The sequence below is a fragment of the Uloborus diversus genome, chromosome 3 (assembly GCF_026930045.1).
Source record: "Uloborus diversus isolate 005 chromosome 3, Udiv.v.3.1, whole genome shotgun sequence".
NCBI classification, from domain to species: domain Eukaryota; kingdom Metazoa; phylum Arthropoda; class Arachnida; order Araneae; family Uloboridae; genus Uloborus; species Uloborus diversus.
This window is the reverse complement of record NC_072733.1, coordinates 193,485,446-193,504,333: the sequence shown is the minus strand read 5'-3', so window position 1 is coordinate 193,504,333 and position 18,888 is coordinate 193,485,446. Positions and strand designations below refer to the sequence as shown.

At 35.8% G+C, this 18,888-nt stretch overlaps 1 protein-coding gene across 1 annotated transcript in view; it reads left to right on the top strand.

Moving 5' to 3' along the window:
• The window catches only part of LOC129219108 (uncharacterized), a 67,495-nt gene extending 49,160 nt beyond the window's left edge, over positions 1 to 18,335 (top strand). Inside the window, exon 3 of the mRNA XM_054853428.1 lies at positions 18,164 to 18,335. Within this exon, the coding sequence (XP_054709403.1) occupies positions 18,164 to 18,335 (172 nt within the window). The remainder of the gene's footprint in view (positions 1 to 18,163) is intronic.
• The last annotated feature ends 553 nt before the right edge of the window (positions 18,336 to 18,888 follow it).

Below are 18,888 nucleotides of genomic sequence, written 5' to 3'. Positions count from 1 at the left end.
TTCTGCAATTTAAGACTGTTAGAGCTTCACCAATTGGAATAACATTTTGGAAAAACTAGGGGGGGGGGGGATTGCTGAATGGATTTATCAACACAAAGCATCAACTGCATTAATATTGCTTAAGGAGGTTATGATGAATTCGGTATATGTTGCAGCAATGAATATGCATTGCTTGTCTTTGGAAATGTAATTTGCTTCTACAATAAGCTTTTTCTTGTTTGGTTTATTAAGTATTATTTCAGAATATGAAACTTAATATACATGATACATTGTAAAAGAATCTATGGGCGGTTTTTAATACTAATTGCAATATACTGCATAGTAAACAGACTTGATTAAAAAAGAAACAAACAAGGTTTGATTTAAAAAAAATGTATGAAGGAATACTGTTGCTATTTGCGCAGCCAGAATTATTCTTCTGGGGGGGGAGTACGGTTAAACTCCCCCCCCTTGGGAAAGGAGCTTTAAAACCCCTCCCTTTATGAAAACCTAGACACGGGCCTGCCTAACGGTACATTCACCAACGGACCTTTGACCGCTGGGCCAAAAATACCCTTTAAAAATATTGCGGGTTTTCCCTTAGTTTGGATATTTTCTACTAGTTGTCGTCCAATGACGGTAATTTCCGTCCCGGAATCCAATAAGGCCTTCGCATGCTTCCCATTCACACTAACGGGCACCCTTTTTAATTTGCAAAACCGATTTTCTCGGTTACGAATAGGCATTCCCAACGAAACCACCTTTGCGACTACCACTTCCTCATCCACAGACCCTTCTGCTGTGTTAACCTGATTAACATTAGCCCTTGGTTTAAATTCCGAGGCTACAGTTTTACTTTGTGAATTTTCCTTTGGGGTCATTCCATGTCTAGTGATCCAAAGTTTTTCCCTCACCTTTTTGTATTTCTTTGAAATTTGGCTCATCGATTGTACCCTTTGAGGTAATAGTCCAAATTTTTAGATTTTTTATCTCTATTATTTTTTTTATTTATGACACTTTGATTTTTCGAAAAATCCTCTTTTTTTATGGATGCTTGAACATAAAATGGACGGTAACTCAGCACCAAATATAGATAAAGATTTGGTAAAAAGCATTTTAAAGTACATTAGTTGCTGTTTAATAGGATATGCAACATGACTAATTTCAGAAAAATTTTAATTTAAAAAAAATGAAATTTAAATTTTAAATTTAAATTTCTCAAAAGGTATAATGAATTTTTTTATAAAATTTCTCATTTATGTGTATTTTATCTTTATTTGCAAAGTTTCAAGTTGGGATCTCAATGGTATCATAATTTTATGAATTAGATTAGTACCCCCCCCCCCCCCACCCACCCACCCAACCACCTTTTATCTTTTTTTCAAAAAATTATTCAAAAAAAAAAAAGCTGGCACGTAAGAGTTATAACCGTAATAAACTGGGACGTACGCTGCTAAACATCAGTGGGGATTAAAGCTTATAAATGGGGGGGGGGGGAGGGGTCATAAAAACTAACAAATAGAACCACTCATTTACAGCTTTTTTTCTTTCGGAAACTGTGACGGTAGGGGGGAGGAGGAGAGGGGAGGCAATCTGGAATGTAACTTAACAACATGGAAGGTTATGCTCAAACTAGCAAAATTTGTTTGATCTATAACTGCTTTTAATATATGTATAAACAGATCTCGCTGCATTGCTCTTTTACAACTGAAATTAAAAGAAAGTTAGCATTAAAGAAAAGAAAAAAAAACAGCTGCACTCCAAATGTGTGGAAAGACAGTTTTATGCGGACAGACATATGATCTGATACCTAGATTTATTTTTAGTTTAGTGTGAAAAGAATGAAACACGGGGGGGGGGGGGGGGGGGGAAACACTCCTATTTTGCTATGATGTTGGGGTAAACTATTTCTTTCCTCCCTCCAAAATTGAAATTTGGTGCAGGGGTAAGGGATGAAATGAATCATAACTTTCCTTATCAAATAGTGAATTAATCAAGTACACTTTGTGTCGGATTGAAAAAGAAACACTTGGTCTGTAAAAAAACATCAGGTGAGACGTGATACTAGTATAGTGTTAATGGTATGAGTGGGGGGGGGGGTAATGTACTTCGTCTTGCTTTAAAGAACATTTACCAGCTTTTAATGTTTTCTATTCATTTTGTTTTATTTTATTCATTTATTTATTTTTTTCATTTTGAAAATTGTTTTGAAAAAAAAATAAAAGTGGTGGTCCGGCGGGGGGGGGGGGGGCTTTTTCTTATTTTAAAGAACATTTAACAATTTTTAATAAGTTTCCTATTTATTTTGGTTTTTTATTTATTTTTTTTAACATTTTGAAAAGTTTTGAAAAAAAAAACAGATTGTGTGACGGAGGGGGGGGGGGTACTACAAATTCATGTCAGCTCATTTCAAGCATAGTCATGGTCAATTACTACTTACTAGACCATCCCCAGTAAGAGAACCCCATATTTAACTAGTTAGAATCTGAAAAATGTCATTATTTCATAAGTCAAATTTTATTTAAAAATTCATAAAAATATGATCCCATTGAGATCCCAACTTGAAACTTTGCACAAATAAAGATAAAATACACTCAATTTTTTGAGAATTTTTAAAAGAATTCATTATACCTTTCCTGAGAAATTTAAATTTAAAATTGAAATTTTATTTTTTTTAAATTAAAAATTTTCTGTAAAATCATGTTGCATATCCCATTAAACAGCAACTAATTTACTTTAAAATGATTTTTACCAAATCTTTCTATCTATATTTGGTGTTGAGTTATCGTCCATTTTATGTTCAAGCATCCATGATAAAAAGAGGGTTTTTCGAAAAATCAAAGTGTCATATATAAAAAAAAATAAGAGATAAAAATCTAAAAATTTGGACTTTTGATAACCTCAAAGGATACAACCGATGAGCCAAATTTCAAAGAAATACAAAAGGGTGAGGGAAAAAATTTCCAAAATTTTGGATCACTTGACATGGAATGACCCTTTGTACAATTTCTCTTCAGGTGAAATTTTGAACCACAAGTATAGCATTCCAAATTATTTGGTTTGCTCTTACTCCTCTCAAACTGAGGCGCCGCGGTTTTAATTGAAGCAAAGATTCTTTTCCGTGCCCTTTTCGTCCCGAGGCTTTCCGTTTGAAAATTCGGCCACCCGTCCTCTTTGAATTCCATATGATTTTCACTTAGCAGAAAAAACACATCGCATTCACGACCTAGCTTTTCCGGCTTAAACCACCTGCTTTCTTGCCGTACCCCTATGTGCACCGCCGTTTCTTCGTCCAGCCCTTGGTGTATTTTGTCGGCTATTATCAACTGATTCAGTGTATCAAAATCTTTAACTTCCCTTAACTGCAAGTAATACTGCCATAACGCGGTTAGTCGGGTTGAAAATTGACCATAAGTCTCCCCATCACTCCGTCTGGCCTTTCTGAAATTCTCGAAGCATACCTGCGGGGACGGTTCATACTCTTTAATCACTATTTTTTTTTCAGTTCGGCATAATCATATTTGTCGTCAACTGAATAGGTTAAGAGACTGGCTGCCTTTTCTCTCAGAAGGTTTATAAGTACTTTAGCTTTGTGTTCTGACCCTACCTTTTCGCTTACGAATGCCCTTTCCATACTATGGAAAAAAAATGGTTCCACCCGTCCGCTTTGTTCGGGACCCTAAGAGTTAGGACTCGAACTGCTCTATCTCTTCCAAAGTTCTCTCTGGTAGTTTTCTCCACTATCAGAATTCCTACGTTCCCTCAATACCCCCTGCTGATTGATTCTCGCCAATTCAATGCGCTCTTCACTTTCTCGTTTCTCACGTTCGCGCTCTCGCTCCTCTTTATCCTGTTCTTCCTTTCGTAATCTTTCCTCCACCACACTCCCATACATATCCTTTATCCCCTCTTCATCTTCTTTAAAATCACTTTCTGTGATTAGTTTTATCAACTCACAAATTTTACTGTTAGGTGTAACCTGCAAGCCCATTTCTTCTGCTAACACCATTAGATCTACCTTTCTCCCTTTCTTTAGGAAAGCCATTTTATTTACTTATTTTAACAATAGCAAAAAGAAATATACTTCAACTAAACTTTTCCGAGTGACAATATTTAAATGTTCAAAAATAACTTTACGTTAAAGCTATTTCATTAACTTTAAATGCATTCAAATTTACAGATAAGAAAATATTTTACTTTAAGAATGACATTAAAATTTCTTTTTTAAATTTGCCACCTCTTAGAGCATTCTAATTCTATTAAATATACATTATTAAACATTACTGACACAATTAAAAATAGAATAGAATCCCTGCAAAAAGCAAAGAAAATGAAAAGAAGCAAATGCCACTCGCCACACTCGATTGAAGACTTCGGGATCATCACTACCACTCGTGCGCAGATGAGTCTCAACTTAATCACCACGAAGACGATCACACACGAATCACTAGCAGCACACACTTTCTGCTGGAAACCAATTCTTCCATGAAACACGAAGGAGAACACTTTGCGGCTATAGTCGAAGGGCTCTTCGATACAAACGAATGGAGTCTCATCAGCAGTTCACCGGCGCAACTTCTCGGCGTCAACAGAAGACAGCTCGAACAACAGTCAATCGAATCCTCTTCTCGGCATCATTAGAAGACGGCTCAAACAACAGTCGAGTCGACCGGACGTCTTATAATCCTTGCCAGCAACCAGATCTGTAAACTGCACTCCGTTGGAGCTATTTCTCGGCATCAGATCATCGTCGCAGCCAAACCAATCCCACACCGCTGGCACCAATGTCGCGAATTGCTCTTTCGTATAATCGTTTTATTCGGAGTACCGCGTTGGGTAAGTTTCCATATTTTTGGGATGGTTTGCCGCTCCGATATGTAGTGAGAATCAGCACTTTAGTCCCATGTTTTTTTATCGAAATAGGAAAAAGGGACACATCACAATTCACATAAAATAGGTATAGCTGGTATAGTATGATTGCTCGAAAACAAATGTCTAAGAAAGTCAACGAGAGACAAGATATCTCCGGAGCTCTATTGCATCCTTCCTTCTCTCGTCCCGTTCTCCGCATCTCTCCCTTTCGTCCAGTCACCCGGTTCCCACCAACCCCACTCGAAAAGAGCCCCCACATCGGATCAGGGGTCAAGAGGGGAGTGAGAGCAAGGACGCAAAAAGATAGGCGATATGGAAACAGATTCCTTCCACCACAATTCACACAGTTCGCACAAACTACGAATAATCCACTTTGGCGAGAGAAAAATGAGGACCAAACATCCCTCCTTCTAAACGCATCTACGGAACATCTTCAACACGGCCCTCCCGTAAGAAGGGATCGCTAGAACGTCTGGATGGAAAACATCGTCATGAGAGAAATTTCTTGCGTTCAAGATAGATATGTTGTCTTGAGTTTTCTGGGCAAGTCCACATCAGATGTTCGAAGTCCTCTATAATACAACAAGTAGTACATAGAGGGGAACTTTCTTTGCGCATGATGAATAGCTTGTCTTTAGTTAGAACTGATTTACATAGTATTCTGTTTAGTTTGACTTCGCTGTACCTGTTAGTTATCCATTTAGGTTTAATTCTGAGGGAGGGAATGAGCTTTTTGTATTTATTATAATACTTTGAATTGTTCCATATTATGTCTCTTTGTAGAATTCACTTGTTAAATAATTTTGTAAATCTCTCCAGGAACAGATGGGGATCATAAATGTATTGCCGTTTTGTTCTGCCTCTTTGGCGAGTGAATCTGCAATTTCGTTGTCTAAGATTTCCTTATGACCGGGTACCCAAATTAAAGAGATCTATTGATTTTCAGCCATTTTCTTTAGGTGCGTCCTGGTATTTTTAACTAGAAGATCATCTTGCCTATTTTCATTTTGGAGGGCCTTAACTGCAGTCTGTGAATCTGTGAGTAAAATAATAGGTTTCTTTTTGGGAAAAATTTAGCGAAGTACCAGATCGCTGTGAGTTCAGCAGTAAAAGTAGATGATAGGGGGAGAATTTGTAACTTTCGGTGAATGTCTTTTAAGTTAACAATTGAGAAGGCTGTTCTAGATTTATTTGAGCCATCTGTGGCCCAAAACTCCTTATCTCTATTGGAGTGCTTGAATTTGTGGAAAGATTGCTTTATTTCTTCTATGATAGTAGAGGTCTGAAAAGTCAAGTCGTCGATACTATATTTAATTTTACATTTGTTATTTTTCGAGTAGGGGTTTTCTTTACAAAGCCAGTTGTCTTCGATTTTAAGGTTTCTGATCAAATTCATTATATATTTGTAAATTTCCTTTTCATCTTTGTGTCAGTTTTCCAGTTTTTCCAATTGTCCAACTTGCTTCTGTAGTTTTTATTCCTCTTAAAGTATTGTTTTATATGAAAAACGACAGCTTTTTGTTTTGATCTGATTTTGTTAGTGTCAATTTGAATAATTTCTCTAATTAGATCATTAGGGGCAAAGGTGTTGACGCCCAAGGCTTTTCTGATAATTGTGTGCTCTAGAGTGTTAATTATTGTGGAGTTCTTAGTATTGTTTAATCGGACGTGGCTGCCATAGTTAGATTGAGCAATAACGGTTTGTTTAATGATTTGGATACTATTTTTGGTGTTGATGCCGTTAAATCTGTTTGTAATCCATTTGATGATATTGGAGGTTTTGAAAAAAAAAATTTTCTAAAGAAAGGGTGTGAGCATTCCATTTTAAATTATTTTGATAAACAATACCTAGGATCTTGTAGTCGGGGCTCCATTTTATCTCAGAACCTTGCATGAAGAATTTATCAGTGTTTTTGGAGTTTGACGGAGTGAAATCAATGATAACGGTTTTGTCAACTGAAATTTGTAATTTGTTTTCTCTGAACCAACTTTCCAGATTTTCCATCGTGTTGTTGAGCTTTTGGTCTGCCTCTTGTTTATTTTTCCCAGTGACAACAAAAGAGAAGTCATCGGCATAGCCAAATATATTAGCATCGGGAATGTAATCAACTAGGTCCGTGAAGTAGCAGTTGAATAAAAAGGGAGAAAGAATGGTCCCCTGGGGCAGGCCGCAGATTGTATATTTATATGTAGATTGTACTTCTCTCCAATACACAAAATTTTTCTATTATTAAGGAAGTTTTGAATCCAACGGATAAGGGGGTCGAGACTTAGGGTGATTAATTTTCTTATTAGCTGTGGAATCCAGATGTTCTCGAATGCTCCCATGATGTCTGTAGATAAAACGTAGATGTGTCTTCTTTTTTTCCTGTTTTCTCTTAATATACTAAAAAATCGAAATGGTACTCATCGGCTCCTCTTTCTTTGAAACCATAAAAGGAGTTTGGAAAAAAAAAATTTTTTTCATTTTCCCAACTGTTTAATCTGTTTTGGATGATCTTTTCAAGAATTTTACACGTATTTTGGGTTAAAGAAATGGGTCTGTAACTTGTAATTTTGGACGGGTCTTTATTTTGCTTTCTAACTGGGATAATTTTAGTGGCTTTCCAAATTTTTGGGACAATACCTTCTTTAATACTTCTATTGAAAATAGAGGCAAGCTTTTCAATGCATACAATTGGGATCTTCTTCAGTGTTCTTGAAGAAATTTTATCAGTTCCAGGTGATTTATTTTTTGAAGATCTAATGGTAGCAATAATTTCTTTGGTTCCAATGTTATGAGAAAAGGTAAGAAACTTATAAGATGGGGATGAATTTACCCAAACAATTGAGTCATCGTCATTTTTTCTAGTTGAAAAATATGTGATAAAAAGATCCGCCTGGTCTTTAGCATTCATAAGTTTGTGGCCTTCGTTTTCAATGATTAAGTTGCTGTTGGCGATATCTTTAGTTGTAAGGTATTTAATTTTGTTGAAATTTAAGTATAAATTTTTTGGATTGTTAATGTTGAAATTAATTTTTTCCCAGAATTCCTTTTGAGATTTTTTAGCATTTTTTTAAATATGGCTGTGGCTTTTTTGAAATTGACCCAGTCCTCCAGTTTTTGTGTTCTTTTCGCAAGTTTTCTGTATTTGTCTCTCTTTCTTTTTTTTGGCGCATTGAAGGTTCCACCACCCATTTATGTAGTTTGTACAGTAATTGGTAGTAATAGAAGCGGAGGTAATAACGTTTTTGATCGTGTTGTTAAAATTGTTTAGGTCAAGATTCAAATTCTGGATTGTGGAAGGGGCGTCATCTTGACTGTCTACAAGAGCTGAATTGATTTCCAAATTTTTGCATTAGGTCTCTTGATACATAATCCTAATTTCACATAACTTTTTTTTTTGTTGGTGTTGATGCTCATGTTGCCTTTCATTAAAACCGGGTAATGGTCACTAGTTCCTGATTCTTCAATCCCTGACCATATGAAATTAGTCGCGGAGGTATTATGAGTAAGAGTTAAATCTAAAATCCCATCGTCAATGCCTTTGTTGATTCTAGTGGGAATTATATCATTTAATAACACTAGATTAGATTCAATAATCCAGTTTGATAGTTTTCTTCCACTTGGGCTAGTGAGACGATCCCCAAATGTGCGGCTCCTGGCATTAGTCTCCAGTGAAGATGGAGTTCACAGCAACTAATTTGTTCAATTCATTGAGAGTTTCCAGACTGATTATACCGTGAGGTCTATAACAGTTAATGATATCAAAATCAATATTGTTAACGTGAACCCGAGTGGTGAGGGATTCAAAAGCCGGGATGTTATTATTGATGCGGTAGGATGGGATTTCGTCTTTTATAAAGGTACATATTCCCCCTCCTTTATGAGGAAATGGGCGTTCTTTGGAGTATAACGAGTAACCTCTCAAGTTGGGGAGTTTCGAATCGGGAACCCAGGTTTCCTGTAAGCATATTATGGAAGGGGAAATCCAGGCAATCAAAAATTTAAGAAAGTCCAAATTAGCTAGCATGCCTCTAATATTCCAGCTAAGAATGAAGTTAGACATAGGAGAGGGGGAAAAAAATCCTTAATTACAAGTTATGTCTTCCTCTAAAGAATCTTGAGACTCCGGAAGAGGGTTGATTTGAAAAGGGTTATCAGCTGGGGAGATATGTTTATCAACAAGATTTTTTAATTGGAAAATTTCAATTTTAAGTTTCTCGATTTCTATGTTCTTAGATATGCAGTTGTTGCAAAATTGTGAGCAAGATTGAGATTGATTTGTAATCAAAATTTTTAGTTTATCAATTTCAACTTTCAGGTCATCAATAAGTTCTTAACAATATCGAGGACACTGTTGTCGCTGCTGCTAATAGTAACCTTAGGGGGAGGGGAGTCTTGCTTGCGGGAGACACTGACCCACGTTTTATTTTTTCTGACTGCTTCCTATTGATAGACAGATTTTTCTTGGGCTTTTGATTTGTAGATTGGGCAGCTTTTGTCGGTTGCAATGTGGCTTTCGCCACATCTAAAACATTTCGGAGTTTTATCACAGGTTTCGTGATTATCCCCACACACTCTGCACTTTTTTTTGCTTTTGCAGTTGTTTTGTTGATGGCCTATGCCCATACAGTTATAGCAGATTTTAGGCTTTTCAATGTAATAATTTGTTCCAAAAATTAGCCTTCCTGTTTTATAGCTCTGTCTATTTGTTTTCCCTATTTCCTTAACCAGTATTACTGGAATAGGATCTTCTGATCCTTTTCTGTTAAATCTTATAATTTGTGAAACAAAGATCCTTTCTGTTTTCAAAGCAGTTGCTATATATTCTAATGAGATTTCCGTGTCAATATTCTTGACGACGTATTTGCTGCTTATAGTTTCCTCAATTAGTCTGATGCTAACTCCAGTGTTGACCAGAGATTTTATTTTCGTAACTTTGACAACTGTATTGATATTTGCAGTAGTGAAAATTAAATTGTTTTTCCCGTTAAATTAATTTCATCTTCCTTAGTGGTTATTTTTTCTAATTCTTCATTTAATTCTTTAGTTTTGTTAGAAGGAATTTTGTCTGTTAAGCCTGATATTATTATTTTAATTTTATCACAGCCCGTTTTCAAAGCATGTTTAGCTTTTTCAATAGCATTAGCACTGGATTCATATACTTTTTCGTCTTTGCGACGTTCCTTGTCTTTGCCGGTTATGTTAGGGGTTTCGGCTTTCGTTTTACTGGTCCTAGTTCAAAAAGAGAAAGAAAAACATACCCAACACTGTTGGAATAATCACAACTTGACGAGAGGCGACCTTGGACGAGCGTGGGAGCAGCTGTTCACAATTAGTTTTGGAAAAACAGTATCGTTTCATAAACGTTGATCAAGAGTAACAAAATAAAATGCACATTAAGTTTTTCGACAGTTTAAAAACCAAAAGAAATTTTTAACGCCATCGAGACATTAACCTCTAACAGAAAATGATTCAAACACTTGAAGGAAAAAGCAAAAAAAGCCGCTAGACGGAGAGATTTTTTCGCTTGCTATTCTGTTACAATCTACGAAGTACAAGAATCATTTTTATTCTGGTTCTCACTTTTGATTATTGATAAACTTATTGCCGGTTATTTTGGTGATTAAATGTTGCTTATTGAGTACTCGAGAAAATAATGATTGATATATTTAGTAGCGTTTTGAATGATGGAAATTTCACGACAGTAACGGTAACTGAAAAGCAGTAAATGCACTTTCAAACATTTAACTATGTTTGAAAGCCCTAAAAGCTAAAGTGATCAAAAGCTGTATTTACTTGTTACTTTGGATAATTAATCCTAGAAAAGTTGTTTTAATAAAATAGTGTACTTCATTCAATGCGAAAGACACATACATGCAACTATCATTTGTCCGCCGTATTGAAGTGGTTGAATGTATGTCAAAAGCGCATGCGCAGCGAGTCTTTCTGCGATTGCATGCTGTTTTTGCTCCTCTGCTCTATTTGCTGGCCAGCATGGCACCCTTGGGCACCTTGCTTTCACCTTTAGGGAATATATTCACTCGTCTGGAACCCTTGGTTATAACTGTCTGCTAGTTACCCCGATCACCCAAATGACGGGCCTGCCGCCCATCCAAGTGGTGTGATGAGTCAAAGATGATCCATCTAATTTTTATATTGAATACAAAGGTATGTATAAAGTTATTCATTATTTAGATCATTATCTTTGGTCGTACGAAGTCCCATAGAAAAATTAGAGGACATTTTCGATACCGAAAATGTTGGTAAACGATTGAGAAATCAGGTGAATGCGTTTCACACACGAGTTTTATATTATCTTAATAAACAGGTGCTATGATTTGTAAGCAATAAAGGCATTAAAAACGATCTTTTATTTGTTTAATTGAATCGTTTATTTTAGAAACCAGTCAGCTGACATTTTTTCAAAAATGTTATAGCTTACGAGCGGCCAACTTTAGCACACCGGCTGATGCAAAAACAAGCCAAATATCAAACCTTTCAATAGGCTTTATATTGTCTCGTAATCTCAGTTAATTGCAGAAACCCATCAAATGAAATCACATGGCGGCTTTCTGCAGCCAATCGTCGTATCGTTCGTATTCGTCTTGTTTCGTTTTTATAATAAAACATCTGGGAGGGAAATTCGAAAGTAAAGTAAGATTCCTCTGTAGGTATCTATGTACTTACAAAGAGTTCGATTATAATAGCACTGACCAAGGAAAAGTGGTTACTAAGCAGTTTGTTGACAGTTTAACCTCCTCATCATTCACATTCGAAAAATATTCTACAGTTCCGGAGTTCCCAACAGTAATCGCATGTCCATCTGGAAAGATACACTGTTAAAAAAATTTCCTGAAAATAACGGAGAAAGTACCGGCAGCAAAGTTGCCGTAAATATTACGTTTACGTTCAATGACTTTCCGTGATTTAACAGAAGTTCCATTTCTTATTTCTCCGTAGTTGTAGTTTTCCGTTTATAAATTTCTCGTGACTGAACGAAAATTCCATTTCTTATTTTTCCGTTCATTTACGATCTTTCTGTGTTTTAACAGAATTTACGTTCCTTATTTTTTCATTGCGATATTTTTTCCATTTCTCACTTTCCCGTATTTAAGTAAAGATTTTATTTTCAAAAAATATTTAAAAAGTTATGTCAAGTATTGACTTTTCGTTTCATTAAAAATTTAGTTCTTTAAAATGATATATAATACAGATATAGTTAACTGTTCTAAAATTATTACTTTTTTTTTTATTTGCATTTGTTACTCAAAGATTTTTTAAATTAACATCTGGAGAGAGAACTTAACTAACATACCAAGCATCCGTTTGCTGACCAAAACTTTTTATATCAACTTCGGATGAGTCAAATTAATCAGATAGTACTAGCAGAAAAATTGATGGATTTGAATAGGACACCAATTATCCCTGCTGATACTGTTCGATATTCCCTTCGTCGTACATTGTCTAGGGTGGCGTGGAAAAACGTACATGAAAAATATATTTCTATTTGCAGAATGTCAAATAAAATGCTATTAAAAACAGGTTGACGTTATCATATAATATACCTGATAGAGAGTACCGCATATCTAATGTATTTAAAAACAGAATCATTGACATGCACGTGAAGAATTTTTGGTTCAAATGCTACACCCCCCCCCCCCCCAATGATATCCAAATTTTTCACTCATTGGAATCGCAACATAGATTTTTAGTACATAATCATTATTGCTTAAGCATATATCAATATCAATCAGTTCGTTTTACCCGAACTGTTTTTCCAAGAAACTTGCAATAATCTCAAATAAGTTGTTGGATTAGATCTTAATAAATTAAATTAAGTACTTATTGTTGCCAAAACTTTCATTGTATGTATCAAAGATCCACAATACACCTTTATTTAGAGATTTAAAATAGTTACTTTCAATATTCCAAACTGTGAAGCAAATCCCCCCCCCCCCCAAAAAAAATGAGTGATTTTTCCCATCTTGCTCGCACACCACGATAACCTCCGGTATAGATACGAAATGGCATTTAGTGTATTAACTTTCAAGAATGCGTAAGAGCAATAACAAATAACTCTATAATAGTTGTATAAATTCTAAATAAACTATCATCGGAATTCTATCAAATGCATATTAACAAGGAAAATACATTTGTATATTAACATGTACAAAGATATTCAACAACACTTACATATGACCTGCGGTGCTAAATGCATCTGGATGCAGCTAATCCAATAGGCTTTATTTTAAATTGATAACACGAGATCCTTAAACTATTCTCACTGCTAGAGCACACAATATGACTAACGAATAGAATTGTTCAAAGTATTGAGCAAAATATTAAAACTACAAAAATATTCTAATACTAACTCAGTAAAACCCACATCAAATCACCAGGGCGATCAAAACACATCTGCCAGTCTAAAAATGGCGCGAACATTTTTCCAAACCTACAAAGCTCAAAGGCGTATAAACAATTTCGACATACGAGTATATTACTCTCCAGACATGAAATAGCAAGCTATCTATTTTGTCTACAGCATCCGAGTTGTTATTCTAAATATGCTTTTAATTAGCAAAATGTAACAGTGCGATTAATAAGCACTATCAATAAGTGATGTTTATCATGACTTGAAGACTAATCGGAGCCAAGTACAGCACAGCGGCAACCCTAGAAATGGAAAAATTCCGTTTTCGTCGGGATGTTTACGTTTTTGTAAGGAAAAAATACATTTTGAAGCATTACGGAAATATTCTGTTAAAATCAGTCAGAAAACTACCTGAATTTTCAGTTTTTTTTAACAGTGTAGAGATCAACGTTCAACACGAAAAAATAAGTGACCTGAAGAAGTTGGTTAAGTACTACAGTCCATTAATAGTATTATGGTGAAATCCTCATGTTGTCTACGACCTAAGCCGCCTGCAGCATCGACATAAGTGTATGAAGATAGTAGAATAAAACTTGAAGCTTGGCCTATCCTATATGCACAGACGATATGTTTTATGTTGTCTCGTTTGTCTTCGATTATTTCTTTTTCGTTCCTTATCTGATATTTGAACTTTTTCTTTAATGTTTAATGAATTTAAGCAAAAATAATATGCTTCTTTATTTTCAACCTAAAACAGCTTTTCAAAATAAATATTATAGTAAACCTTTTTGAAGTAAAAAGTTTTATTTTATTGCAGAAACCCATTAAAAACAAAATTTTTAAATGGTTTTCATAAAAAAAAACCTTTGTTAGAATCAAATTCAAGCGTTATTTGTTTTTCCAATACAGTAAGAAACGTCGAAAAAAAATTTCACTCCAAAACCTTTTTAAAATGAGGAATTTTTTTCTTCAGTTTTCAGAAATTTAAAGTGCGGTTGACTGGTTTCTGAAATACACTGTAAGAAATTAAGAGAATTTTTAGATTTGGTCTATTATCTCCAGAACTACTGGACCGATTTTCAAGAAATTTGGTATGTACATACATTGAAACCATACAAAACAAATAACCACCAAAAATTTAAAATACACACGCATGATCATAAACACTCGTTCGAGTAGAATGGTATGAAACAGCAGTTGCAAAATTGTACAAAAAAATGGGTTAGTAGGTGGTATAGTCCCCTCTAACAGACAATGGCCTCGCAGTGTGACTCCATACTTGAAATGAAGCAGTTTATGGGATCCTAGTGCAATTGCTTCCACTCGTTCATTAACGCTGTTCTCAGGCTATGGAGGGTCCCCGGAGATGTGTTGCGAGTTGCGATTACCCTACCAAGAGCGTCCCAGACATGCTCTTTAGGGTAGGAGTCTAGAGATTTGCTTGGCCAATCCATCCAGGGTACATCCTCCCTTCCAGAAATTCGTCGACAAGAGTTCTATATGGACTTGCGTTAACATCCATTAAAATTAGTTTAGGGCTAGCAATGCCCCTCAAGAGGTGAGCAGAGGGTTCCAAGACCACATCCCTATACCTTGCAACTGTCACAGTGCCTCTCTCAAAGACATGGAGGGGTGTGCGGTCATCCAACATGTCTGCCTAGACCGCCAAACCACCACCGCCATAATTGTCGATTTTGCGGATATTGGAGGGTTGGTAGCGGGTCCCGGTTCATCTTAACAGACTATTATTGCCCTACGTTCATTTGGATAGAAATAAAAACCCGCTACCTACCCTCCAATATCCGTAAAATCGATCATTATGGCGGTGGTGGTTTGGCGGTCTTGAGATATTTAGACTAATCCAATAGAGCATGTCTGAGACGCTCTAGGGAGGGCAATCGCAACTCGCAACACCCCCTCCGGGAACCCTCCATAGCCTGAGAACAGCGTTAATGAAAGAGTAGAAACAATTGCCCTAGGATCCCATAAACTGCTTGTTATTTTGAAGAGAAAGGAATTTTGTCCATTACTCATCTTTTTCTTAGTATCTGTTACTGGGCATCATCAGATTTTTTGGTGTGTCACTAGGGGTCGGACCTTTTTTCGGAATTGAGCAATTAAAAATGGAATTAACTAATTCAGAGGCTCTAAAAGCAGCCAAACGTTAGATGAGATGTAGTTGCATGAAATTTTTTAAAAAGCCTAAATACATTAAAAGGCTCAGAAAATTGAGTTAACCTGAGAGCGATGTCTTACTGCTGCCGTTACCCTACAATAGAAACAAAAGTATATGTTTACTGGTTCGCTTTTCTAGTTTAAACGAATAGTGTCTAGTTTGAAATTTTTTCTTCCAAACTGTATTTTGAATTCGTCACTATTGGTTAGGTAGTTTATACGGCATCACGCACTAGCTTTGTAAATTTACTTATATCTTACGAGAATTTTGGCTAGAAAAAGCGTTAAATTCAGTTTTTAAATCAATCGTAACGTTTTCCCAAATCTGAGATTTGCCACTATTGTTGCCGTTGAGCGATATGAACACTTAGTTTGTTAAGTATAGTTAGTATCATTTTTCAATCATGAAAATTATTAAAAAAAATTGAATTTTAGAAAATATTTGTATTAAAAATATCTATTACAACAGTCTATGAGTGTTACGATTGACCCAATAGCAGTCAGTTGTTTTTCTGGCTACTTTTCTAAGTTAATGAGATTAAATATGGCTTCCTTGATCATTATGCAGATGAAAACATTATAAAGGTTTAAGATTTGTTATTGCCGAGTTTCAAAGCTCCGAGGCGAAAACTAGGAAAGTTACTAGCAATGTAGAATTTGTTACATCTGACGCCAGGCCCCCTACTAATTTTAAATTTAAAGTTTAATTTTCACATGCAGAGAGCTCATAGTAAGAACATGTTATAAGTCTGGGAAAGATACAGTACTTCAAAGCAGTCAACTCCCGATTGTACGCCTTGCGATTTATTCGAGATCTTTGGCATTTTTTTTCCTGCCATTAACTGAATGCAGAAAAATGCACCCATCTTATATATTAAAATTCAACTTTAAATGCAAAATCTATGCTCGGGCATGCCTATTTCTTCCCCCTCCTGCCGAATGACAACACTTACAAGTTCACTGAAACCTGATTAGTCGAAACTCGACTTTCACATCTACTCTTTTTAGTTGTAGGCGAATGACCCGTCCAGTGTTTCTTTAAAAAAAATCCCGTCTCTTAAAAGTTTTTTGGTTTAACCTAACTTGTTCCGTTATAGTTGATCCGTGCGTACGATTTTGTGCTTATGTGTGTACAGGGGTGTTCCCCCCCCCCCAAAGAGCAAGGGCGCACCACCCCCTAAATTTCGCCAAGATCCCCCAAAAATGAGAAATGCCCCTAAAACACCCCCTAAAAATTACAATGGCGCAGTTTGCGCCATGACCCTCCCTCAGGTGGGCACCCCTGTGTGTGTGATCTGTTTGCAATATTGAGCTATGTTTTAGCTTTTGCATTAATTTTTACATACACTGTTAGTTTTTACTGTGTAAGTTTTAGTTATACGCACTAGTATCGTTTTTCACTTATTTTACGGATTATCGGCGAAACTTCATTTTCCGCGGTTACCCTGGCACCACTGACGTAGCTACACTTTTTGCCGCCAAGGGTGGCTCCGCAATGTGCCGCCCTTTTGATGAGAAAAAGCTAATACATTAAAAAGTCAATAGTATTTAAAGTAAAAAGATTTTAAGAAGAAAACTTTTTTCTACACATGTTTTGCAGGGGGGAAAAAACCGGCCCCCACCAAAAAATATCAAGTTCAGAAAAAATAAGTGTTTTTTCAATAAGGTGGTTTTGAAGGAATTTTCTTAAAATTATTTGGTAACTTCATATAACGAAAGGTTATGAAATTTTTTGTTTCCTTCCCTAGAGTTACTAACCTTTACAGTAAAAGAAAAAAAACCTAGGTCCCTTGATTTCACGATATCGCCTCCCTCAGTCTGTAGCTTCAGACGAAGAGAGAAGTAATAACTATGCTGAGATGTCCACAAGAAAAACATTTTTTGTATTAGAGTAATTTTATCATAGTTGTACTACAAAGACCTTACAATTCTCAGACTTCTATTTTTGCCTCCAGTAATGATCAGAAGTCTGATTTCCTTATTAGGAAAAGACATTGAATTTTGCATCAAAAGTGTGAAATTGCCACACGGGGCGGACCGCCCCTCCGCTCCACCCTAGCTACGCCACTGCCTGCCACCCTATTTCCCGGATAATCAGGAGTTTACTGCAATAGGGAAGTTTTCGATTTTTCAATTTTTTTATATGATAGAGTAACATGTATGAACATCATAGGTGAAAATTTTTGCGATACGATAAGTAGTTTTTTAAATTAATTTTTAAAGTTCAAGCGCTTGTGACGTCAAATGGCATAGGAAGTGACGTCATGCGCTCTTCCGATAGGGGAGAAGCCGAAGGTCACGCATTCAACTTCGGAGACGAAACGTAAAAGGCTTATCTCCTCGCATTTAACTCCTCGCGTTTCTGGAACATTAAACCTCTCATCCTCTCGGAAATATTCGAATATCATTGATGTTACATGAGGAAGATTATTTAGATTGTGCTTTAACGAATCCGGTCTCCATAGTGTGTTCAAAAGGATTATTGAATTTCTAAAAAAGATAAATATCAGCGCGCTCAAAATGTCCCTAGCGAAAACAAGGGATCTTCGGCGGAAGGCTGCCCATTCGCGCCCTGTGACGTAGGCTCGTGACGTTTCAGAAGAGCGCACTTTTGCGCTTGGATTTTTAAAAATTCATTAAAAATGAACCACGGTGTTTTAAAATTCGGCGATGGTGAATTTTTTAGTTTTGAGGGTCAATTAACTATATCTAGTAGTCAAAATATGAACATTTAATAGGTTGCAACTTCCCTATTAACTTTCTGATCCTTTTTATTATAGGTCCGTTCCTCCGGTGACATGGAATAGTGCAACGCACCCCTACGTGGAATCTTTCCAAGCTGGTCTGAAAGATGGGAAGTCTATATGCGACAATCACTATTTTGCTTGTCATTATAATCTAAACAAAGTTATAGAATTTGTATGGTACTTTATGAATCCTAAACATAGATAATCTTAGATCGCGGAAAAATTGACAAATGAAATTTGGTTTCATACCATATTTTAAGCTTAGATTAACGGTGCTTGAAGCATGTAATCTTTTACTCATTTCTGTGAAATAAAAAATTTGATTATCTGCATTAGTTTTTGTGAATTTGTTTGAAAGGAATGAAATGACCAGTGGGTCTTTAGAACAGATCTATTCGGAGTTGCTATGGGCTTTGAAATTCTTTGCAACTTCTACCCTAAACGCTTAGAGGTATGAGCTGTAGTAAAACTTTTTGAATTCTCAAAAATAAGCTAAAATAACGGATTAACGGTTAATTAAAATCTTTTCTTTTCGTGTTCAAATCTCCGAGCCACATCAAATCTCGAACCTTTTGACTGTAAATACGGCATATATCGCTCACGGGCGGCAATAGTGTCACACCTTTATTTTAAAAAAAAAGCAAATCAAAGATTTAAGTAATACTATTACATGTGCTGCAATATACGTGAAATACTTGATATTTATTGGTTAATTTTTGTAATGGTGTATAATTGAAGTTAAAAAAAAAAAATCTGAA